The 21,243-nt window shown below is 37.8% G+C and overlaps 2 protein-coding genes and 1 non-coding gene across 3 annotated transcripts; 1 reads left to right on the plus strand and 2 right to left on the minus strand.

Annotated features, from left to right (window-relative positions):
• Positions 1-749: 749 nt before the first annotated feature.
• Positions 750-2,875, minus strand: LOC118560612 (zinc finger protein 84-like). Its single transcript, XM_036131922.1, has one exon. The coding sequence runs from the start codon at positions 2,619-2,621 to the stop codon at positions 1,029-1,031; it is 1,593 nt and encodes a 530-aa protein (XP_035987815.1). The 5' UTR covers positions 2,622-2,875; the 3' UTR covers positions 750-1,028.
• Positions 2,876-2,886: 11 nt separating this feature from the next.
• On the minus strand, positions 2,887-10,049 carry LOC105933258. Its single transcript, XR_004929481.1, has 3 exons — positions 9,572-10,049; positions 5,873-5,981; positions 2,887-3,388 (listed from the first exon to the last, which is right to left on the minus strand). It is a non-coding gene; the product is annotated as an uncharacterized LOC105933258 (transcript).
• A 2,616-nt stretch (positions 10,050-12,665) lies between these two features.
• On the plus strand, positions 12,666-19,833 carry LOC105933280 (oocyte zinc finger protein XlCOF6). The gene is made up of 2 exons (XM_012872761.3): positions 12,666-12,939; positions 17,104-19,833. Exon 2 carries the CDS (start codon positions 17,120-17,122, stop codon positions 19,295-19,297), a length of 2,178 nt encoding a protein of 725 aa, XP_012728215.2. The 5' UTR covers positions 12,666-12,939; positions 17,104-17,119; the 3' UTR covers positions 19,298-19,833.
• The last annotated feature ends 1,410 nt before the right edge of the window (positions 19,834-21,243 follow it).

Below are 21,243 nucleotides of genomic sequence, written 5' to 3' on the forward strand. Positions count from 1 at the left end.
TGATTTATGTTAGATTGGTGTATTTTCAGTATAATCACTGAGTCCACTTCAGTGATACTCTTTGTCAGGTTGATTGATTATATCTGTTCCCAATTTAATTATCAAACATATTAACTATACATTTTTATAGAAATATTTGTCAATGATTTAACAGCTCATGAAGCATTGTATTATTTGGCTACAGGGACAACTCATCAATGGATATAAATCACTTGAGGGGTGGGACTATTTCTCTCTCTCTGCTGAGTTCTCCTACTACTCTCCAATCTGCATTGTTTGTTTTTATTTCATCTTTTTACTTTTGTTCTCTTCATTTTTCTCTTCATAGAAGGTACACCTGGTCTGGTGTTCTGTTAGCTGTGACATCATCAGGGGAGGCAGATCATCCACTATTACCATCTAGCATAGAAAGTACTCCTGGGTCAATGTGAGCTTCTGTGCTTTCTGTGTCTCTGCTCTGTCTTCTCTAAGCCCCAGTGGGTCGAGGCAGATGAGAGTTCACACTGAGCCTGGTTCTGGTTCTGCTGGAGGTTCTCCTCCCTGTTAAAGGGGAGTTTTCCTCTCCACTGTCGCTTCATGCATGCTCAGTATGAGGGATTGCTGCAAAGCCATCAACAATGCAGACGACTGTCCACTGTGGCTCTACGCTCTTTCAGGAGGAGTGAATGCTGCTTGGAGAGACTTGATGCAACCTGCTGGGTTTCCTTAGAGAGGAAACTTTCTCACCAACCTGGAGGATCTGATGGAGTCTGACTTTGGAAAGAGCCTTCAGATGATGTGTATCGTGAATTAGCGCTATATAAATACAATTTTATTTAATTGAATTAGTTATTCTGCTGGTCAGTGACCCAATGCAATCTGCTGGGTTTCCTGTGCCCTTGTGTACCTCAACAACAAAAAGTAAAAGTATTTCTCCTTAAAGAGTTCCCATGTAGCATGTCAAATTACTTTTCTAAATAAAACCTTTACCGTGCGGGATACACAACAAAGGCTTCTCTCATGTATGAGTTCTCGTGTGGCTGCTCAATTTACTTTTGTGACTGAAAACCTTTTCCACAAGTGATACATGTGAAAGGCTTCTCTCCTGTATGATTTTTCATGTGGGTATTTAAATTACTTTTTTGACTGAAACCTTTTCCACATTTTATACACAAGAAAGGCTTTTCACCTGTATGAGTTCTTAAGTGGTTATTCAATTTAAATTTTTGATTGAAACTTTTTCCACAGGTGATACACAAGAAAGGCTTCTCTCCTGTATGCGTTGTCATGTGGTTGTTCAAATTAAATTTTTGATTGAATCCTTTTCCACAGGTGACACACGAGAAAGGCTTCTCTCCGGTATGAGTTCTCATGTGTCTATTCAAGTTACTTCTTTGACTGAAACCTTTTCCACAGGCGACACACAACAAAGGTTTTACACCTGTATGAATTCTCTGGTGAATAGACAAATCACTTTTTTGAATGAAACTTTTTCCACAGCTTATACAAAAGAAAGGCTTATCTCCTGTATGATTCCTTATGTGGTTATTCAGTTTACATTTTTGATTGAAACTTTTTCCACATGTGATACACAAGAAAGGTTTCTCTCCTGTGTGAGTTCTCATGTGGCTATTCAAGTTAAATTTTTGATTGAAACCTTTTCCACAGGTGATACATGAGTAAGGCTTCTCTCCTGTATGAGTTCTAAGGTGTCTATTTAAGTTACTTTTTTGATTGAAAGCTTTTCCACAGGCCATACACGACAACGGCTTCACACCTGTATGGGTTCTTTGGTGAATAGATAACTGACTTTTTTGAAAGAAACTCTTCCCACAGCTTATGCATGAGAAAGGTTTCTCTCCTGTATGAGTTCTCATGTGGCTAATCAAATGACTTTTTTGATGGAAACCTTTTCCACAGGTATTACACGAGAAAGGCTTTTCTCCTGTATGAGTTCTCAGGTGTCTTTTCAAGTTGCTTCTTTGACTGAAACCTTTTCCACAGACAATGCACGACAGTGGCTTCACACCTGTATGAGTTCTCTGGTGAACAGACAAGTCACTTTTTTGACTGAAACCTTTTCCACATGTGATACATGTGAATGGCTTCTCACCTGTGTGAGTTCTCATGTGGTTATTCAATTTACATTTCTGATTGAAACCTTTTCCACAAGTGACACAGGAGAAAGGTCTCTCTCCTGTATGAGTACTCATGTGATTATTCAAATTAAATTTTTGATTGAAAACTTTTCCACACGTGATACATGAGAAAGGCTTCTCTCCTGTATGAGTTCTCTGGTGTATGGATAACTGACTTTTTTGAAAGAAACTCTTTCCACAGCTTAAACACGAGAAAGGCTTCTCTCCTGTATGAGTTCTCATGTGGCTATTCAGACTACTTTTGTTACCGAAACCTTTTCCACAAGTTATACATAAAAAAGGTTTCTCTCCTGTATGAGTTCTCTGATGAGTAGATAAGCTACTTTTTTGACTAAAACTCTTTCCACAAGTTATACAGGAGAAAGGTCTCTCACCTGTATGCGTTCTCATATGAGTTGTTAAATCACTAGTGAATTGGAAGCGTTTACTACAGACTTCACACTGTTTACATTTTTTACCATTGTGAAAGTTTTTGTCCTTCATCCCTTTCTCTACACTTTGACTTCTGATTTTCTGAGCTCTCTTCTTTTGCAGTTCAGCTCTGCTGGATTCCGAGGGTTCGTAAGTCTTTATTTCCTGATGATTCTTCACATTAAGTAAGTTCTGAATGAGGATTTTGTTTCCATTTAGTTCAGCTTTTTTATCTGTTTCATCACTAGAATTTGTCAGGGTCCAAGTATTTGTCTCTTGCTTCAGTACATCCTGGTTTTCATCCTGACTGATTCCATCAGCCTCATTCTTTAGCCATCTGTGGAGGTCCTGATCCATGCTCCTCTTCCTTCACTTCTTTGGGGTCGAGTTCTTCTGATTCCTTTTTGATTTCAGGAGATCCACAATCTGTTCCCATTAATGTCTTAGTTTCCTGCTTCAGTACATCCTGGTTTTCATCGTTATTGATACCTTCAACCTCAGTCTTTACCGCCGACTGAGATTCTGATTCATGGTCATCTTTCTTCATTTCGATCAGTTCTAGTTCCTCTGATTCTTCTTTGATTTCAAGAGGTCCAGAAACTGTCCATCTATCACCCTCTTGCCCCAGTTCTATGTGGTCTTCTTTCATCACAATCTGCAGAAGCTCTGATCCATACTCTTCTTCTTTTACTTGTGTAGGTTCTAGTTCCTCTTCGGTCCTTTTGGTTTTTAGAGGTTCTGTTTCCCTCTGGTACAGAACAGAGATCTCATTTTGGCTGACCGTAAAATGATGACCAAGAACTTCTTGCTTAGCAACAGACATGATGTTGTGGAAAAATCTGAAAAATGAAAAAACACACAAAAAATGTAAGCTTTGTCTTAATATTCAACAGTAGGCTTTCTGTTCATCCTCCATTGACCAGTTTCTGGACGTTGAGTCTCACAGCTATAGGCTTCAACATTTTGATGATACAAACGAGGGCTGGAGCTCTTTTGGCGTTCTCATGGCCTCAGATAATGGACTTGTGTCTATACTTGTCCTGTTAGATCTCAGTGCTGCATTTGATACAGTTGATCACCATATTCTCCTACAAAGACTTGAGCATACTGTAGGGATTAAGGGAAAAGCATTAGGCTGGTTTAAATCTTATCTGTCGGACAGATTCCAGTTTGTTCATGTTAATAATAAATCTTCCTCAAACTCTAGGGTCACTTTTGGAGTACCACAGGGTTCAGTCCTTGGACCAATTCTATTTACTATATATATGCTTCCGATTGGCAAAATTATCAGACAGCATGGGATTAATTTCCACTGTTATGCTGATGACACTCAGCTATATTTATCCATAAATCCTGATGAATCCAATCAGTTACTTCGACTGCAGTCATGTCTTGATGACATCAAAAGCTGGATGACTTTAAATTTCCTGCATTTAAATTCTGACAAGACAGAAGTTGTAATCTTTGGGCCAGTCTTCAAAAAATAAAGTTCTTAATCAATCACTTAATCTGGATGGCATTAACTTGGCCTCTGGTAATAAAGTTAAAAATCTTGGTGTTATTTTTGACCAAGACATGTCATTTAAATCCCATATTAAACAGGTCTCCAGAGTTTCCTTTTTTCACCTCAGGAATATCGCCAAAATTAGAAACATTCTGTCCAGGAGTGATGCTGAAAAACTGGTTCATGCATTTGTTACTTCAAGGCTGGACTATTGTAATTCTTTACTATCAGGAAGTCCACAAAATGCAGTTCGAAGTCTTCAGCTGATTCAAAATGCTGCGGCAAGAGTTCTGATGAAAATCAACGAGAGGGATCATATTTCTCCAATTTTAGCTTCCCTTCATTGGCTTCCTGTTAAATCAAGAATAGAATTTAAAATTCTCCTTCTAACGTATAAAGCCCTTAATAATCAAGCTCCATCATATATCAGAGCTCTGATTACCCCGTATGTTCCTAACAGAGCACTTCGCTCTCAGACTGCAGGTCTGCTGGTGGTTCCTAGAGTCTCTAAAAGTAGAATGGGAGGCAGATCCTTTAGCTATCAGGCTCCTCTCCTGTGGAACCAACTCCCAGTTTTGGTCCGTGAGGCAGACACCCCGTCTACTTTTAAGACTAATCTTAAAACTTTCCTTTGTGACAAAGCTTCTAGTCAGAGTGGCTCATGTTACCCTGAGCTATCTCTATAGTTATGCTGCTATAGGCCTAGGCTGCTGGAGGACATCAGGGTCTAATTTTCTCACTCTACTGATTTCTACTGTTCTCCAGTTTTGCATTGTATTACATTGAAATGACTGTCATCATTTCAGCTTTTAACTTTTTGCTCTCTCTCTTTTTCTTCATAGTAGGTACACCTGGTCTGGCGTTCTGTTAACTGTGACATCATCCAGAGAAGACGGCTCACCCGCTACTACCATCTAATGTAGAACAGATTACTAGATCAATGTGTGCTTCTGTGCTTTTTTGTCTCTCTTGTTGTGTCTCTGTTCTGTCTTCTGTAACCCCAGTCGGTCGAGGCAGATGACCGTTCATACTGAGCCCGGTTCTGCCGGAGGTTCTCCTTCCCGTTAATGGGGAGTTTTTCTTCCCACTGTCGCTTCATGCATGCTCAGTATGAGGGATTGCAGCAAAGTCATGTACAATGCAGATGACTCTTCCAGTGGCTCTACGCTTCCCCAGGAGTGAATGCTGCTTGTCGGGACTTTGATGCAATCAACTGGTTGTATATATAGGACATTTTTGACCAATCTGTGTAATCTGACCCAATCTGTATAATATGATTGAACTTGATTTTGTAAAGTGCCTTGAGATGACATGTTTCATGATTTGGCGCTATATAAATAAAACTGAATTGAATTGAATTAAATTCAAAATTAGTTTGGCTGTGGGCTCAGCAGCTCTTGCTTTCCTCACAGCTGGATGTCCCGCTTTAAACCACAATACTGCAGCGTGATTTGCCTGAACTGTTTTCGGTTTGGACACAAACGGATTAAGCCGGAGCGGAACAAGATGGATTCTTCTGAAAACACACAAGACAGCCAGGAGAGACAAAATCAGGCTATTTCTGGAATGTGAGAAGCTGCAGACTTCCTTTCTTTAGGAACTGCCCCATCACAGCAGGGTGCCAACACTGCTATGCGCCAAGCACCCCCCCCCCAGATTTATCTTCCTCTTAGCCCGTGGATAGGGAAAGCATCCACATGGGAGAGGCAGGCAAACATGGATACAGTCCAGAAGTGCAGCTAAGTACAGCCTGATGTTCAACGTCAGAACCTAACCAGCCGACTGCCTTGGAAACAGGCTGCTTGTAACCTTTCCTCACCTTTTGCAGGTGAAAAGCTGATCAGGTTTCACAAGTGAGAGTGAGAGCCGCTTGTTCGCTGCTCAGACAACCAGCCGTCACCCTGGCCCAACTTCTTCTAACTGGATACCTAAAGTCCAGCGAACAGACACAAAGGCAGCGGTTAGGCAGAGTTTGTCAAGGAAAGTTTAAAATGGTTTGTTTTAATGTGTTTAAGGTTTGACAGAGCTGGACCGAGCTAACAGGCTAGCTCTCGCTAGCTTTCTTGAAACCATGCTATGCTGATATGTGTGAGTTTTTATGGCTATAACACATTTTTTTCATAAAGGTTTTATATACCGATGGGTTAATGTTTGTGTTATCCAGTCAGGATAACACAAACTGATTTGCTCCATAAAAGTCAAGTGTCCTAAAGGTTATTGATTTTTATGAAGCAAATAATTTTTTAATTTATTCCCTAGAATAACGTTTTATATAATTCAGGATTTGCATTGTGAATGAGTTGAAACACACCAATGTTGTTCTAAATTAGTCAAGATAATTTAATCTCATTCCATGTTCTTTAAGATGAACTTTGGTTCTTTAACTCAGATCTGCAGTGAACCAGGATTCACTGAATCGTTCTGATGATGATCAACCATTTTATTTTATCTTTTTGTTTCTTTTGTGTGTAAATAGTTCCTTAGCTTCTTTTTATCTTCATTTTGCTTAGTAGTTTAATAAAGTTTCACAGCCTAGTAGAGAGGATTTGTTGATGGAAATATAGTGTTAATTCAGATAAACAGCATTCTATAGTGATGTTCTCTGGATGTTCATTTTATTTCCGGTAATAAATTCTTGAACTTGAATTTATTAACTTGAAGAGAAGTTGTCACTCATTTATTCTATATGTGTTCAGAGTTTGCTGTTAAAAGATCACCAGAGCTCAAATCATCCCTTTCAACTATTGTCCTGATATCAGCTGATTGGCTGATATTCACCAGACAATACCTAACAGACAGAAAGTTATTTATTAAACATTAAATAACTTAAAACTGTGAGTAACGGCACAACAACAGACTGGCTAGCACTAGCTTAGCCAGCTAAGGGTAGCATACAAAGTGAAATTAAAGGAGATCCTTTGTGAACATTCCCCGCTTCATACTGTAACTAAAAGAAACAATGCGCCCCAAGATATTTCCAACATAAATGCAATAATTTTAAATAAAGTTATCCGGCAGAAATGAGAGCAGAGGAGGAGCACTGTGAGGTGTTCACATTTCTCTTAAATTATGAGTTTTCTCTTTAAGATGAAAGAATTTTGAGATCCTGGACGCTCCTAAAGCTGCTTTGTCAAAATTTCTAAATTATTTGCGGGTTTAAAAACAAACTCTATTGATGAGATAGAAAACAAGCCCGTCACCTATCTCGTTTGTACGGTTAATTTTTCAGGCACTTTGTGTCTATCTCTCCCAGCATGGCATTAGAGTTGGCAATTTTAACAAAAACTTTTGCTACAGCATCCCACAATGCATTGCAAAATCACATGCCCTATCGAGCCACATGCTAACACCAATTGTTCGGTCTCGGGTATTAACTTTTTGGAGAAAAGTCCTGTGGTCTGATGTGGTAAAAATATAATATTCCTGCCATAATAGCCATTGCCCTAAAAAGTTGGAACAGATAAAGTAAAAATAGGGCAGCTTTCACACCTCAAAGGACTATCCCAACTGAAGTGTGGGGGTAACAGCATCACCTTTGTTTTGCTGCAGCAGGTACTGGTGCACAAATTTGCTCTTTTGAGAGTTTTGTTTACAGCTTAAAATTAAATTGTCAAATTTACAAGTTTGCATTTTGTGTTTACTGTGATGATGAAGAGAAAAAAATAAAGCACATTTGTACTTTGTAACACAGATGAGCCATGTTAATTATATAGGAGCAGAATGAAATTAATAATAATAACCAGCCCTAATCATAGCATTATCATCATTAAAATATAGTGTTGATTAGTCTGTGTATTGGTTTGGTTTCTTGATTTTCATATTTTGTTTTAGTTTTCTTTTCGTTGACATTTACCTTTATTTTTGAAGGTAGGTCACACAGAGCTTTAAGTTTGTATGTTGGCATGTCTTATTCTTGATTTAATATTTGACATGGTGTCACCTTTATTAATGATTTTTCTTAATGAATTTCTGTTGACATTATGTTTAGCATTTGTGAATTTTATCTCCTAAGATATTTTATTTGACATTGTTTTATTTATCTGGGAACGGTGCGCCTCCTGTTCCTCCTCACAGCGGCTCTGTCTCAGCTCAGTAGCTGCATCCTTCAGAGGACGTATCTGTAGGCCAATTATGCCACAGCGCAGCGACTAAGGCTGTCCCAATTCACGAATAAGACTAAGGCTGCGTTCACACTGCAGGTCTTGATGCTCAATTCCGTTTTTTTTTTAGGTGGCTGTTCATACTACTATTAAATGCCATCAGACTTCTGTCTGAACGGTTCTAGACCTCAAAGCGACCCGCATGTGCAGATAACAGAAGACGCCACAGAGCAGCGTTCTGTTTATGGAAGTAATGGTGAATGTAATTGTTTCTAAAAGCGTTCCATAAAGTTTTGTTAAAAAAATAAGACAGATACCGACCAGCGTTACTCAATATAAGAAAGCTGTTGAGCAATGGGAGCCGACGATATTGAGTCCACATCGCAGCAAAATGAAGGAGCAAAGAAAGGAAGTGGAAGCGGCTCAAATCGGATTTTTGGGGGTGAGAAGATCGGAAGTAATGGAGAGTTTTCCTCTCCACTGTCGCTTCATGCTTGCTCAGTATGAGGGATTGCTGCAAAGCCATGTACAATGCAGACGACTGTCCACTGTGGCTCTACGCTTCTCCAGGAGTGAATGCTGCTTGTCGGGACTTTGATGCAATCAACTGGTTTCCTTATATAGGAAATGTTTGACCAATCTGTATAATCTGACCCAATCTGTATAATCTGATTGAATCTGTCTTTGTAAAGAGCCTCGAGATGACGCTATATGAATTGAATTGGGCCGTTCACACTGTCGTGAAAAAGATGAGTTGCATATTGGCAAAAACATCTGTTCATACTCTTACATGCATAGCAATTAAAGTAGTGCCACATTATACACATTTGGGTATAAGTATTGATCAGTCGTCATCTTTACGTTGCATATTAAAAATGTGATAAAAATTTAAGGCGGGCTTGTTTAAGAATTAAGTCTTGTTTGTCATTTGAAACAGCAAAAAAACTCGTAAGTGCTCCATTTTTATCTGTTTTGGATCAGAGTGACATTTATATAACAGGACTTATTTTTAATGACTGAGCATAGAGTGAACACTAAATTTGTTACAGAAACATTTCATTCTGCAGCACCATCAGCCTGAACTTCATCTGACAGAGCTGGTCTCTTTTTATTCCTGTAAGGGTCTTAGAAATTATTTAGCAGAAACAAAATCTATATGCTGCTGTTTAAACGGGTTATAAGGTTTAACATTACAATGTTATTGATATTTTACTGTTTTTTGTAACTGGTTAACTATCGACACTCTTGTAAAATAGATATTTTATCTCAGGGAGCCTTATCCTGGTTAAATAAAGATTTTGACTGTAAGGAACGGAGGCTGGAGTTACATGAACCGAATGACTTAGTGAACGAATCATTTTAATGAACTGATTCTAGTGATTCAGTTCTCTCAAAAGTAACGCTGCTTCCATAGTTACCAGACTCTACTTGAAGTCTCCGCGTCCTAAACCGCGATGTTTTAAGGATGACGTCACATTCCAGACCTCTACTGGGCTTTGATGAGAGTCAGAACCGGGCCAGAACGGGTCAGAACCGGGTTAGAAGCGGGTCCATGAGAGCAGCTGGTCCGGTTCATGTAATCCAGCCTGAAGCGTGGCTTCAACTGAGCGCAGTTAGCGGACAGGATGCCGCTGAGGGGCCCTGTGTGCAGCAGAGGGACTCACCGAGCGGGGCCCCTGTCTGGCCCCCTGTCTCTGGGTCCTCAGCGGCTCCTGGACGCTGCTGGCTCCGTCTCTGGGAGGAAAAAGCAGCCGAGCTCAGCTTCAGCAGCTCGGCTTCATTCATCACACTTTACGCTCCAAGCTCCGGTTCCAGCTCGGTGTTCCGCCCGCTCTGCTTTCTCTTAAAGGTTCTGAACGGATCCAGCTGCGTCCCACACATCAGCACACATCACACTTCCGCTTCTTCTTCTTCTTGAGTTTATTGGCGGTTGGCAAACATCTTTTCAGTGCGCATTACCGCCACCAACTGGTGAGGAGTGTGGGCCATTCTGACCCACACTCCTCACCAGTTGGTGGCGGTAATGCGCCATATATATATATATATATATATATATATATATATATATATATATATATATATATATATATATATATATATATATATATATATATATATATAAACCATTTAGTAGTAAATTATTCTAAGTATTCCTGTCATTCTTAGATATTTAAATAAATATTGATAACATCAATGTTTTTTTTTATTCTTCTGCAGAATGTCCACCAGGTCAAATGTAACGGTTTCCTCTTTTCAGTTTCTTTCTGCTATCCTCGTTGCTCTGACTTTCTGTTGAATCCTATAAAACCATCTTCCTCTCCTTTATTCTTCCCATTGCTTTTGCCACCTTTCCTCCAGTCTTCATTTAATGATACTTTTAATTTCTGTCTTACTTAAGTTAAACTTCATATCAATGGTTCTAATTTTTGCTTCCTTAGCAATCTTATCTACAATTTCATTTTCATTAATTCCTATATGTGCTGTAACCACACAAACGTAACATTTATATAATTTGAATGTGATATAATACTTACTGTATTTCAATCAAGATGTCTAATCTACTTTATTTATATACTGATTAGTGATGAACTTGAATCTGAACAGATAATAAATCTGTTCAGATTCAAGTTAAGGTTTATATATATATATATATATATATATATATATATATATATATATATATATATATATATATATATATATATATATATATATATATATATATATAAAGTATTGTATTGTATTTTTATTCTTATTTTTCACTTTTTCTTTGATCCACTGTATATAACTGATGCACCTTTCCTACTTTTGCACCTTCTTCTGATTATTGACTAATGAACTGATGTGGCATGTGAATTTCTCCAATGTGAGATCAATAAAGCCTATCTTATCTTATCTTATCTTATCTTATCTTATCTTATCTTATATTATCTTATCTTATCTTATCTTGATGTTACAAATAATTCCACAAATCAGGAGGAATAAATTCAGGTTTAAGTTTAATCCTGTAAATGTCCATCACTACTCCCAGATTTCAGGCCTGATTGGTGGTTCCTAGCTGTCAAGTTTAAGTCAAATTAAAACATAAATACCCTTTTCTGCATTCAGTTATCAACAATGGTAATATTATGACTTATAACAAAACAATGGAGTGGCAGGAATAAGCTCTATGTTATATTTTGAACACATCAAGTTAAAACCTTTTTCTCTACAAAAAGATTTTAGCCTCAGGACTGGAACACTTTGATAGAAGTGTCAGATTTAAAAAATAAACACATTTTTCATCAATTGTAAACCTTTTCTTGTTATCCTTCTCTTCAACTACTAACCAAAAAGGCTGAACAAGTAAAATTCAGTTAACAGTTTTATTTCCTAGAATAATACATGCAATGTAATATTTTATAAACTACTCATTAAACAAGTATACAGTTTACCTCAAGTTAAAAAATACGTATTGTTTTATGCATTCAGTTATTAATAACTGTAATAGTACTTATAATACACAAAAGATGCACTGCAAAAACATAACTAAATAAGTAATATTCTCTGAAAATAAGTGTATCTGTCCTTGATCTGAGCAGGTAAATAAGATGATCTGCCAATGGAATAAGATTTTTGCACTTAAAATAGGAACAATTCATCTCCATCATCTAATTTCAAGTGCAGGATGTTTAATTATCTTATTTTATGGGTCAAAATACTCATCCCATTGGCAGATAATATTATTTACCTGCTCAAATCAAGGACAAAAACACACATTTTAAGAACATTCTACTTATTTTTATTATTTTACTTATTTTATTTTTTTTCTTATGCACTTCTTGTTACTGTGCACTATTTTATTTTTATATTTGTATCATGTTCATGTTCAAATAAATAAATTTCAAATTTATTTTTAGATCCGTTTTTGCAGTGTGAGAGTTCAAGAAAGGTCCAGGAAGAGGCTCTGCGTTATATTTCAAACACGTCAAGTTAAAATCTTTTTCTCCACAGAAAGTGTTTAATAGTAAAGCTTCCATGAAAGACTCAAATTAAAATGAAAGCAAATTAAACTCGTTTCTTACTAAGAAGGTGAAGGACTGGAAAGATGCAGCAAAACAGAACAGCTTCACAAAGCAAGGAAAATATTTAAAGAATCAAATAATATAAAAAATGTTTTTAAAGAATCAATTATAATCAAATGATTGCAAAGTTCTCAACAGAATAAAGAGAAATTAAGATAGAATAATTTGACTAATATTCAAGAAAAGCAATTATTGTTATCTTTAGGGATGGATTGACTTTATGGAAGTGTGAGCAGGAGCTGTCAAAATAATTCTAAACTTTTATGACAAATCAAAGCACCTTCAAGGACGCTGAACAGGGAAGTCTGTTTTGGTTTTTACCTGGTTTTGGTTCCTCAGAAGGTCCAGCGGCCCTCCAGCCTCTGGCACCGTCTGTTTATGTTTCTATGCCATGAAATGGCCGGTCAGACTATGGCTCCTCCACAGCAGCAGGTGGCGCTACTGCACCAGCAGCTGGAGCCAACCGGAAAAAGAGGAGCAGGAAGCGGAAGTGTGCTGTGTGCTGATGTGTGGGACGCAGCTGGATCCGTTCAGAACCTTTAAGAGAAAGCAGAGCGGGCGGAACACCGAGCTGGAACCGGAGCTTGGAGCGTAAAGTGTGATGAATGAAGCCGAGCTGCTGAAGCTGAGCTCGGCTGCTTTTTCCTCCCAGAGACGGAGCCAGCAGCGTCCAGGAGCCGCTGAGGACCCAGAGACAGGGGGCCAGACAGGGGCCCCGCTCGGTGAGTCCCTCTGCTGCACACAGGGCCCCTCAGCGGCATCCTGTCCGCTAACTGCGCTCAGTTGAAGCCACGCTTCAGGCTGGATTACATGAACCGGACCAGCTGCTCTCATGGACCCGCTTCTGACCCGGTTCTGACCCGGTTCAGCAGCTCTAATCCGCTTTAGTGTAGAAACACCTGGACTACATTATTCAGTAATAGTAGTAATAGTAATGTCATCTTTATTGTCATTGAAACATACATTACAATGAAATGTGTTCTCTGCTTTTAACCCATCACCTTCATCAAGGTGATGATGGGTAACCGGGTACCTGCATCCTTCTCAGAATGGAAGCGCGCTGCTCTAACCACTAGACCAACACTCCTCCAGCACTCTATTCTATAGAAATAGAGAATCTGTGTGATTCATAAATGTTAAACTTGTAGTTTGGATTTCGCAGATGATAAAAAGCATCAGTTTAAAAATAACCTTCATTACAACTTCTCGTAGAGAAAGTCACAAACACGGCACTTATGCAAGATTAACAAAATGTCAGATGCAGCTAAAAAAAACATTCAGAGAACAAAAATTGTAGCTAATAATTTACAGGTTCAAACATTTTTTGCAGCATCAACGGTTTAACGTTTTCTTTAAGGACAAAAACATTTTACACTCATTTTTAAAACAGATTAAATTAGGTAGTTATTTCCATTAATAAAAAGTGAAATTTCATTTGGAACATTTATAGAAAATTATATCCTGGCTTTTAAATTGTCCAATTTAAAACTAACTTTATTGCTCAACCAGTTGTGGAACTCTTGCCAGAAATTCTTACTTATTGAGCAATAAAAGAAAAATTGTCCCGTTTGATCACAACTAAATCTTGACCTCAATGTTTCCCCTGATGGATAGTAGCTATTAAGAATTTTAAATTGCATCTATTTCGCCTTGGCAATTGGCCATTTCAAAAATGTCATGTGTTTTTGATATCGTTGGATTGTTTAGTATTTTATATTTGGCCTTTTTAGTATAATCATGATAAATGAGTCCTTTAAAAATATTTAAATATTTGTTATCACATTTCTTGTTTATAATCTTCAATGATCTGATCATCAGGTTTGGTTTGAACATTAGAAAAGATAATTACATTTTTTTATCAGCCTTATCAGGGCCAGAGGGACAGTTTACATATTTTCTTATAACATCTAGGTGTTACAGCCACTAATGATTAGATACGATATAAAATATCAGTGCTCTGCAAAACCACTGTTGGCTCTTTAGATCCTCCTAAATGACCCTTTACAACTTAAAAATATTATATGCAAAAATGATTAAAGAGGAAGAATTTCAAACTGACTAGGAGGTAGTCTCAGAAACGTTCCAACGACAACATTGATAATGGCTTGAAAGAAATTCTGATTCTTTCATTCAGCCTTGATTCAGTCTTCCTTTGGGGGGGGGGCAGTATTTTTAGGAGGAGGTCGTTAGACGGTTGGTAATGTGGTAAAGATGAGAAAGCCAATGTCTCAAAATGTCCGCTAGCATCTGGTCATCTGAGTCGGTCAAAGGATGCAGGGTCATAAATAGTAGCCATGGTAATGGTAGTCATAGATCATAGTAATCATAAATCATTGTTCACGTGGTGATGTTATACAGAAAGTGGGATGGGGCTTAAGGCCAACTCTGTTAGCCAGTCTGAAATTATTTTATAGTCTGTGTTAAACAATGAGATACGCTGGTATGAAGAGCATTTCAACGCATCTCTGTTCTTGTGAATTACAGTAATTATGGCTGTAGAAAGTGAATCAGGGAGAGTCGTAGAGGCCAAGTTGATGACGTCCATGAGGAGTAAGTCTTTAAAGTCCCTGTAAAATTCTGGAGACCATCTTCTCCTGCTGATTTATTTGCTTGTAATAATCTCAGAGCTCTTTCAATTTTTTTTCTGTCTAACGGGTAGATCAAGACTTTTTTTTTGTTCCTGGCCAAGTTTGGGCAGTTAAATCATTGAGAAAAATTAATCAATATTATTCAGATTTTCTGGCGGTTCTGATGTGTATATATAAGGGCTGTTAGTTTTAACACGTTATTAACGCGTTAAATTTGTTAGACCAACAAATAATTGTTGTTGATCGCAGCTGTGTAGAATGGCTCCTGTTGAGTTTGCTTTGAAAACTTAGACAACTTTATTTGTCATTCTGTACGCACAGAGTGCGTACAGAATGACACTTCGTTGCATACAGCTTGTAAATTGCAGTAAAAATCAAATTACAGTATAAGGTGCAGCAGTGATTTGAAAGTAAATAATTTAAATGTAGACAATGGAGGAGAAGTCACAGTGTACAGGTGAGTATTTTTAAAAACCATTTGTATGTGCAGAATTTGATTGTGCAACGGGCATTTTTGCAACAATGCATTTAAAAACTAAGAGTTCGGCAGCATTTGTAATGCTAGATGGAGATTCAATGATGCAAAATGTGCAAATATGCGAATGTTGTGCAGAGTTTATGGGTTATAGTTCAGCAGTTCAACAGTCTGATGGCAGCAGGGAAAAAGCTTTGGCAGAAAGCGTGTAGAAATGCTGTCGGCTCTCTGCTTATCCACATCTCAGACTAGCTTTCAGTAGCTATGAGCCAAACTACAAGGCAGCATTCAGTCACAGCCATCTCACTAACCTGGGTGAGTAACAGGCCAGTTTTAACCTGTGATGGCAATGAGAAAAGTAATGATAACAAGGTACATAACTGCACAGAGCTTATTTACACTGAGAATTTAGTTAAACACAATTACAGTTCTATTTTGATAATACATTTTATTTCTAAAATGCCGATGTGTAACTTGCATGAAGCTTCAGTGAATAAGCATAACGTTGCATGTAATCTGCTCACTGCTAGTGTGTGTGTGTCTTTTATGAACAAAATAGTGACCTCATACAAAAGGAAAAAGACCACACCTTGATTTTTTGTGTTGGACATAAAGCTGCACCTCACTTAATTGCATTGAGAATTTTGTTAGCATGTTCATATTAAGCAAATGTTGATATTAATGTGACTTGAATGAAGCTTCAGTAGATATAACACTTGATATGACATTCCTTTGCTTTTTGTGTTGGAACAAAATTGAATAACCTAGATTTGAAGTTGATGTGAAGCTATGGCCAGTTTGACATGATAGGTACAAAGTTTTCTTTGTTGCATTAATTTGAACATTGGACCAAAACATTTTATGTAATTGAAAGACAATTGATGATTCATTAATTCATTCATGAATAAAAGGCGTCGAGTTGGAAATACAATTCAAAGCTTCAGTGGGTAAAGCTTGCCTCTCGCCAAGGTGGAGGTCGGGGATCTTGGGCTTAAAACGGTTGGAGACCACTGCTATAGACCATAGCCTACCTATACATATAAAAAGGACTTTCCTTACATTCTTAATACCGACATGGTCTAAATGACCTCTGTTATTGTCATAAATTTCGGTGTCTGTACATTTTCGCCTTGGCCTGCGTTATATATAGACAATACAATTAGGCTATATTTCTATTGAGAACTGAATGATTTACTAATTGGAGACCGATGGAAAGGCGCTCTGCACAGTCCATACAGTACCGTGACTCGCTTGGTGAAGTCGAGGTCCGCCACGTAGAGTTGAAATAGAGAACAGGAACCGGCCAGTGGATAGGAACTCTTCCTATTTGATGAGTCCCCTCAAGAGGAGTACGTTATCCAAGTGATCAAAGTGTTGTGAAAGAATGAGATGTGATCAACCTTGGATTCCTATATAGTAAAGATGCATAATTTCTTGAATTGATAAATATTTATTTAAATATTAGAACTCTCCATTTGGGGGCTCCAATCGTGATAGTCACGATAACAATGCCTTTCTTGTTTTGATTGCCATTAAAACATTTCTGCCTTCAAGTATCCATGTTAATTGTCAGGTTGTGTATCAATAGTAGCCTTAATGCTGGGTTCAGTGTGACTCTAAAGAAGGTGTGTGCAGAAACTTTGGTCTGCCTTAACGTTTGCACCAAAAGAGCTCCAGCCCTCGTTTGTATCATCAAAATGTTGAAGCCTATAGCTGTGAGGCTCAACGTCCAGAAACTGGTCAATGGAGGATGAACAGAAAGCCTACTGTTGAAAATATTAAGACAAAGCTTTAATTTTTTGTGTGTTTTTTTCATTTTTCAGATTTTTCCACAACATCATGTCTGTTGCTAAGCAAGAAGTTCTTGGTCATCATTTTACGGTCAGCCAAAATGAGATCTCTGTTCTGTACCAGAGGGAAACAGAACCTCTAAAAACCAAAAGGACTGAAGAGGAACTAGAACCTACACAAGTAAAAGAAGAAGAGTATGGATCAGAGCTTCTGCGGATTGTGATGAAAGAAGACCACATAGAACTGAGGCAAGAGGGTGATAGATGGACAGTTTCTGGACCTCTTGAAATCAAAGAAGAATCAGAGGAACTAGAACTGATCGAAATTAAGAAAGATGACCATGAATCAGAATCTCAGTCGGCTGTAAAGACTGAGGTTGAAGGTATCAGTAACGATGAAAACCAGGATGTACTGAAGCAGGAAACTGAGACATTAATGGGAACAGATTCTGGATCTCCTGAAATCAAAGAGGAATCAGAAGAACTAGACCCTAAACAAGTGAAGGAAGAGGAGCATGGATCAGGACCTCCGCAGATGGTAAAGAATGAGGCTGATGGAATCAGTCAGGATGAAAACCAGGATGTACTGAAGCAAGAGACAAATACTTCAACCCTGACAAATTCTAGTGATGAAACAGATAAACAAGCTGAACTAAATGGAAACAAAATCCTCATTCAGAACATCCTTAATGTGAAGAATCATCAGGAAATAAAGACTTACGAACCCTCGGAATCCAGCAGAGCTGAACTGCAAAAGAAGAGAGCTCAGAAAATCAGAAGTCAAAGTGTAGAGAAAGGGATGAAGGACAAAAACATGAACAGCAGTAAAAAATGTAAACAGTGTGAAGTCTGTGGTAAATATTTCCAATTCACTTTTGATTTAACAACTCATATGAGAACTCATACAGGTGAGAGACCGTTCTCCTGTATAACCTGTGGAAAGAGTTTTAGTCAAAAAAGTAGCTTATCTACTCATCAGAGAACTCATACAGGAGAGAAGCCATTCTTATGTGTAACCTGTGGGAAAAGTTTCAGTTACAAAGGTAGTCTGAATAGCCACATGAGAACTCATACAGGAGAGAAGCCTTTCTCGTGCATCACATGTGGAAAGAATTTCAATCAAAAGTTCACTTTGGATTGCCACATGAGCACTCATACAGGAGAGAAGCCTTTCTCCTGTATCACTTGTGGAAAATGTTTCAATCAAAAATGTAAATTGAATACCCACATGAAAACTCACAAAGGTGAGAAGCTATTCTCAAGTGTCACTCTTGAAAAAGGTTGCAATCAAAAAAGTGACTCATCTGGTCAGCAGACAACTAATACAGGTGTGAAGCAGTTGTTATGCATTGCCTGTGGAAAAGGTTTCCGTCAAAGAAGTAACTTGAATAGTCACATGAGAACTCATACAGGAGAGAAGCCTTTTTCCTGTATCACTTGTGGAAAAAGTTTCAATCAAAAATTTAAATTGAATCACCACATGACAATTCATACAGGAGAGAAGCCTTTCTCATGTGTCACCTGTGGAAAAGGTTTCATTCAGAAATGTAAATTGAATAGCCATATGAGAACTCATACAGGAGAGAAGCCTTTCTCATGCGTAAGCTGTGGGAAGAGTTTCTTTCAAAAAAGTCAGTTGTCTATTCACCAGAAAACCCATACAGGTGTGAAGCCGTTGTCATGTATTACCTGTGGAAAAGCATTTGGTCGAAAAAGTACTTTGAATAGCCACATGAGAACTCATACAGGAGAAAAGCCTTTCTCATGTATTATCTGTGGAAAATGTTTCAGTGAAAAATGCAATTTGAATAGCCACATGAGAACTCATACAGGAGATAAGCCTTTCTTGTGCATCACCTGTGGAAAAGGGTTCAATCAAAAATTTAAACTGAATAACCACATAAGGAATCATACAGGAGATAAGCCTTTCTTTTGCGTAAGCTGTGGGAAAGGTTTTATTCGCAAAAGTGACTTGTCTATTCACCAGAGAATTCATACAGGCGTAAAGCCTTTGTTGTGTACTGCTTGTGGAAAATCTTTCAATCATAGAAGTAACTTGAATAGACACATGAGAACTCATACTGGAAAGAACCCTTTCTCGTGTATCACCTGTGGAAAAGGTTTCAATCAAAGATTTAATTTGAACAGACACATGAGAACTCATACAAAAGTAAAGCCGATGCCGCGTTCGTTTGTGGGAAAGGTTTTAATTAAAAAAGTAGTTTGACTTGCTACATGGGAACTTGTTCAAGGGAAATGCTTTTCCTTTTTCTTTATGTAAAATTTTGTAATAGTCAATTAACTTCACACATGAAAATGCAGGCAGTGGAAAACCATTCTATTGCATTACCTATGGAAAATCCTTCATAGTAGTCTATCAACTTGACACATAGGAAGTCATACAGGTGAGAAGCCATTTCCATGCATGACATGTGGAAATAGTTTTTTCTGGTGAAATTAGTTTGAAAAGAAACAAAAGCGCAAACATGTGAGAAACCTTTCCTATGTGTGAGAAATGTGTCAAAACATTGAATAGTCTCGTAACTCATGCCTCTGTCATGTCGTACCTGTGGTAAAGGTGTCAGATTTAGTTGTAATTTACATTTAGTGCCTTGTGGTATGTGTTTGATTCAATAAACCAAACTAATTTTGTTATGCATGTTGTCATTATGAATTCAGTGACAATTTAGGTTGTCTCACTGATGATGGTTGGATTTGCTTTGGGCAAATACAATTTTAATAAATGACCTTGAATAATTGCAATTTATCGTGTTAGATCTGTGTTTTAATTTTTTTGGTGAGCTACAACAGCTCACCACCATCAAGGTGTGAATGTGTTTGTGAATGGGGGATTGACTCACTGCAGTGTAAAGTGCTTTGGTGTCATTGGACTAGTTAAAGCACAATACAAGTACAACCCATTTACCATGGCATTTAGATGTCATAGTCAGAGCTTTAAGCATGACATGTTTAATATAGGAATTAGTTAATAGCTACCATGATAATAATGACATACAGATATTACTATATGGACAGTCACGTAACAAACGGGTCTACTCAGTCAGACCAAGATCAATGTTTAATACAAACTTTTATTTTAATATAGGGTGAACCAGGATCTGACTGATCCTAAAGATCCTTTAAAATTAGATGGTAATGGTAATTACTGGGCTTGAAAGGCTGATGTAACATTGCTCTGCAATGTTGCGTCACGGAAACGGGCTTATGTTTGTTTATATAGCCTTCATTCACAATGCTGTCTGTTTTCTGGTTTTAAAAAGTTTAAAACATATTGCAAATGAGCCGGGTCATTAACTGTCACACTTATTCAAATAATTGCTTTTGCGAAAAAGAAAAATGGATCTCTAAATTTACCAGCCTGGAATCAAAGCCAATGAACACGGATCTCTGAACTAACAACTGAATGCCGAATGGACTCTGGATTGCAACATGAGATGACCAAACTTCACTTCCAATGCCATATCCTGGTATATGTGTGTTTATAACATTTTCAGACTGGTAAGTTTGAATCAAAGCTTGTTGTGCTGTTTAACACTGAGCTTAGCAGGCTACTAGCTCTTCCTTAGCCAGCTGAGGCTAGTAAAAAAAAATAGGTGGAAAGGAGACCCCCCATTTCCCCCATGGCAAAGGAAATTAATTTAATTATTTAATTTAATTATTTAATTACTTTTTTTCACTCCTTGGAGTTTAGCTGTGATATTTTAACATAACTTAAGTCATTTTAAAAGTAATAATGGCCACGTCAATCGGTTAGTATAAATGAGTCAACTCCTTCCAATTATTTCAATTTCCACATTCCCAGATCTACGGGAAGAGGAGGAGGAGTGGCAACCGTCTGATTTATTAATTAGTCCCAGGCCAATTAATAACTACAGTTCTTTTGAACATTTAACCCTCAGTTTCCCTCATCCAAACTGCAAAGCAATAAAACCTCTTCTGTTTGTTGTTTTGTATCGTCCACCAGGCCCTTACTCTCAGTTTTTGGATCAGTTGTCAGACTTCTTATCTGATTTGGTGTTAAATACTGACAAGGGTATTATAGTGGGTAATTTTAACATTCATGTTGACACAGAATGTGATAACCTTAGTGTAGCCTTTAAAACTATCCTAGATTCAACTGGTTTTGCTCAAAATGTGCATAAACCGACACAC

Source organism: Fundulus heteroclitus, unplaced genomic scaffold, assembly GCF_011125445.2.
Source record: "Fundulus heteroclitus isolate FHET01 unplaced genomic scaffold, MU-UCD_Fhet_4.1 scaffold_46, whole genome shotgun sequence".
NCBI classification, from domain to species: Eukaryota; Metazoa; Chordata; class Actinopteri; order Cyprinodontiformes; family Fundulidae; genus Fundulus; species Fundulus heteroclitus.

Excerpts from the sequence above, each read along its gene's own strand:
- LOC118560612 (XM_036131922.1), bottom strand. The coding sequence starts at position 2,621 with ATGAAGGACAAAAACTTTCACAATGGTAAAAAATGTAAACAGTGTGAA.
- LOC105933280 (XM_012872761.3), top strand. The coding sequence starts at position 17,120 with ATGTCTGTTGCTAAGCAAGAAGTTCTTGGTCATCATTTTACGGTCAGC.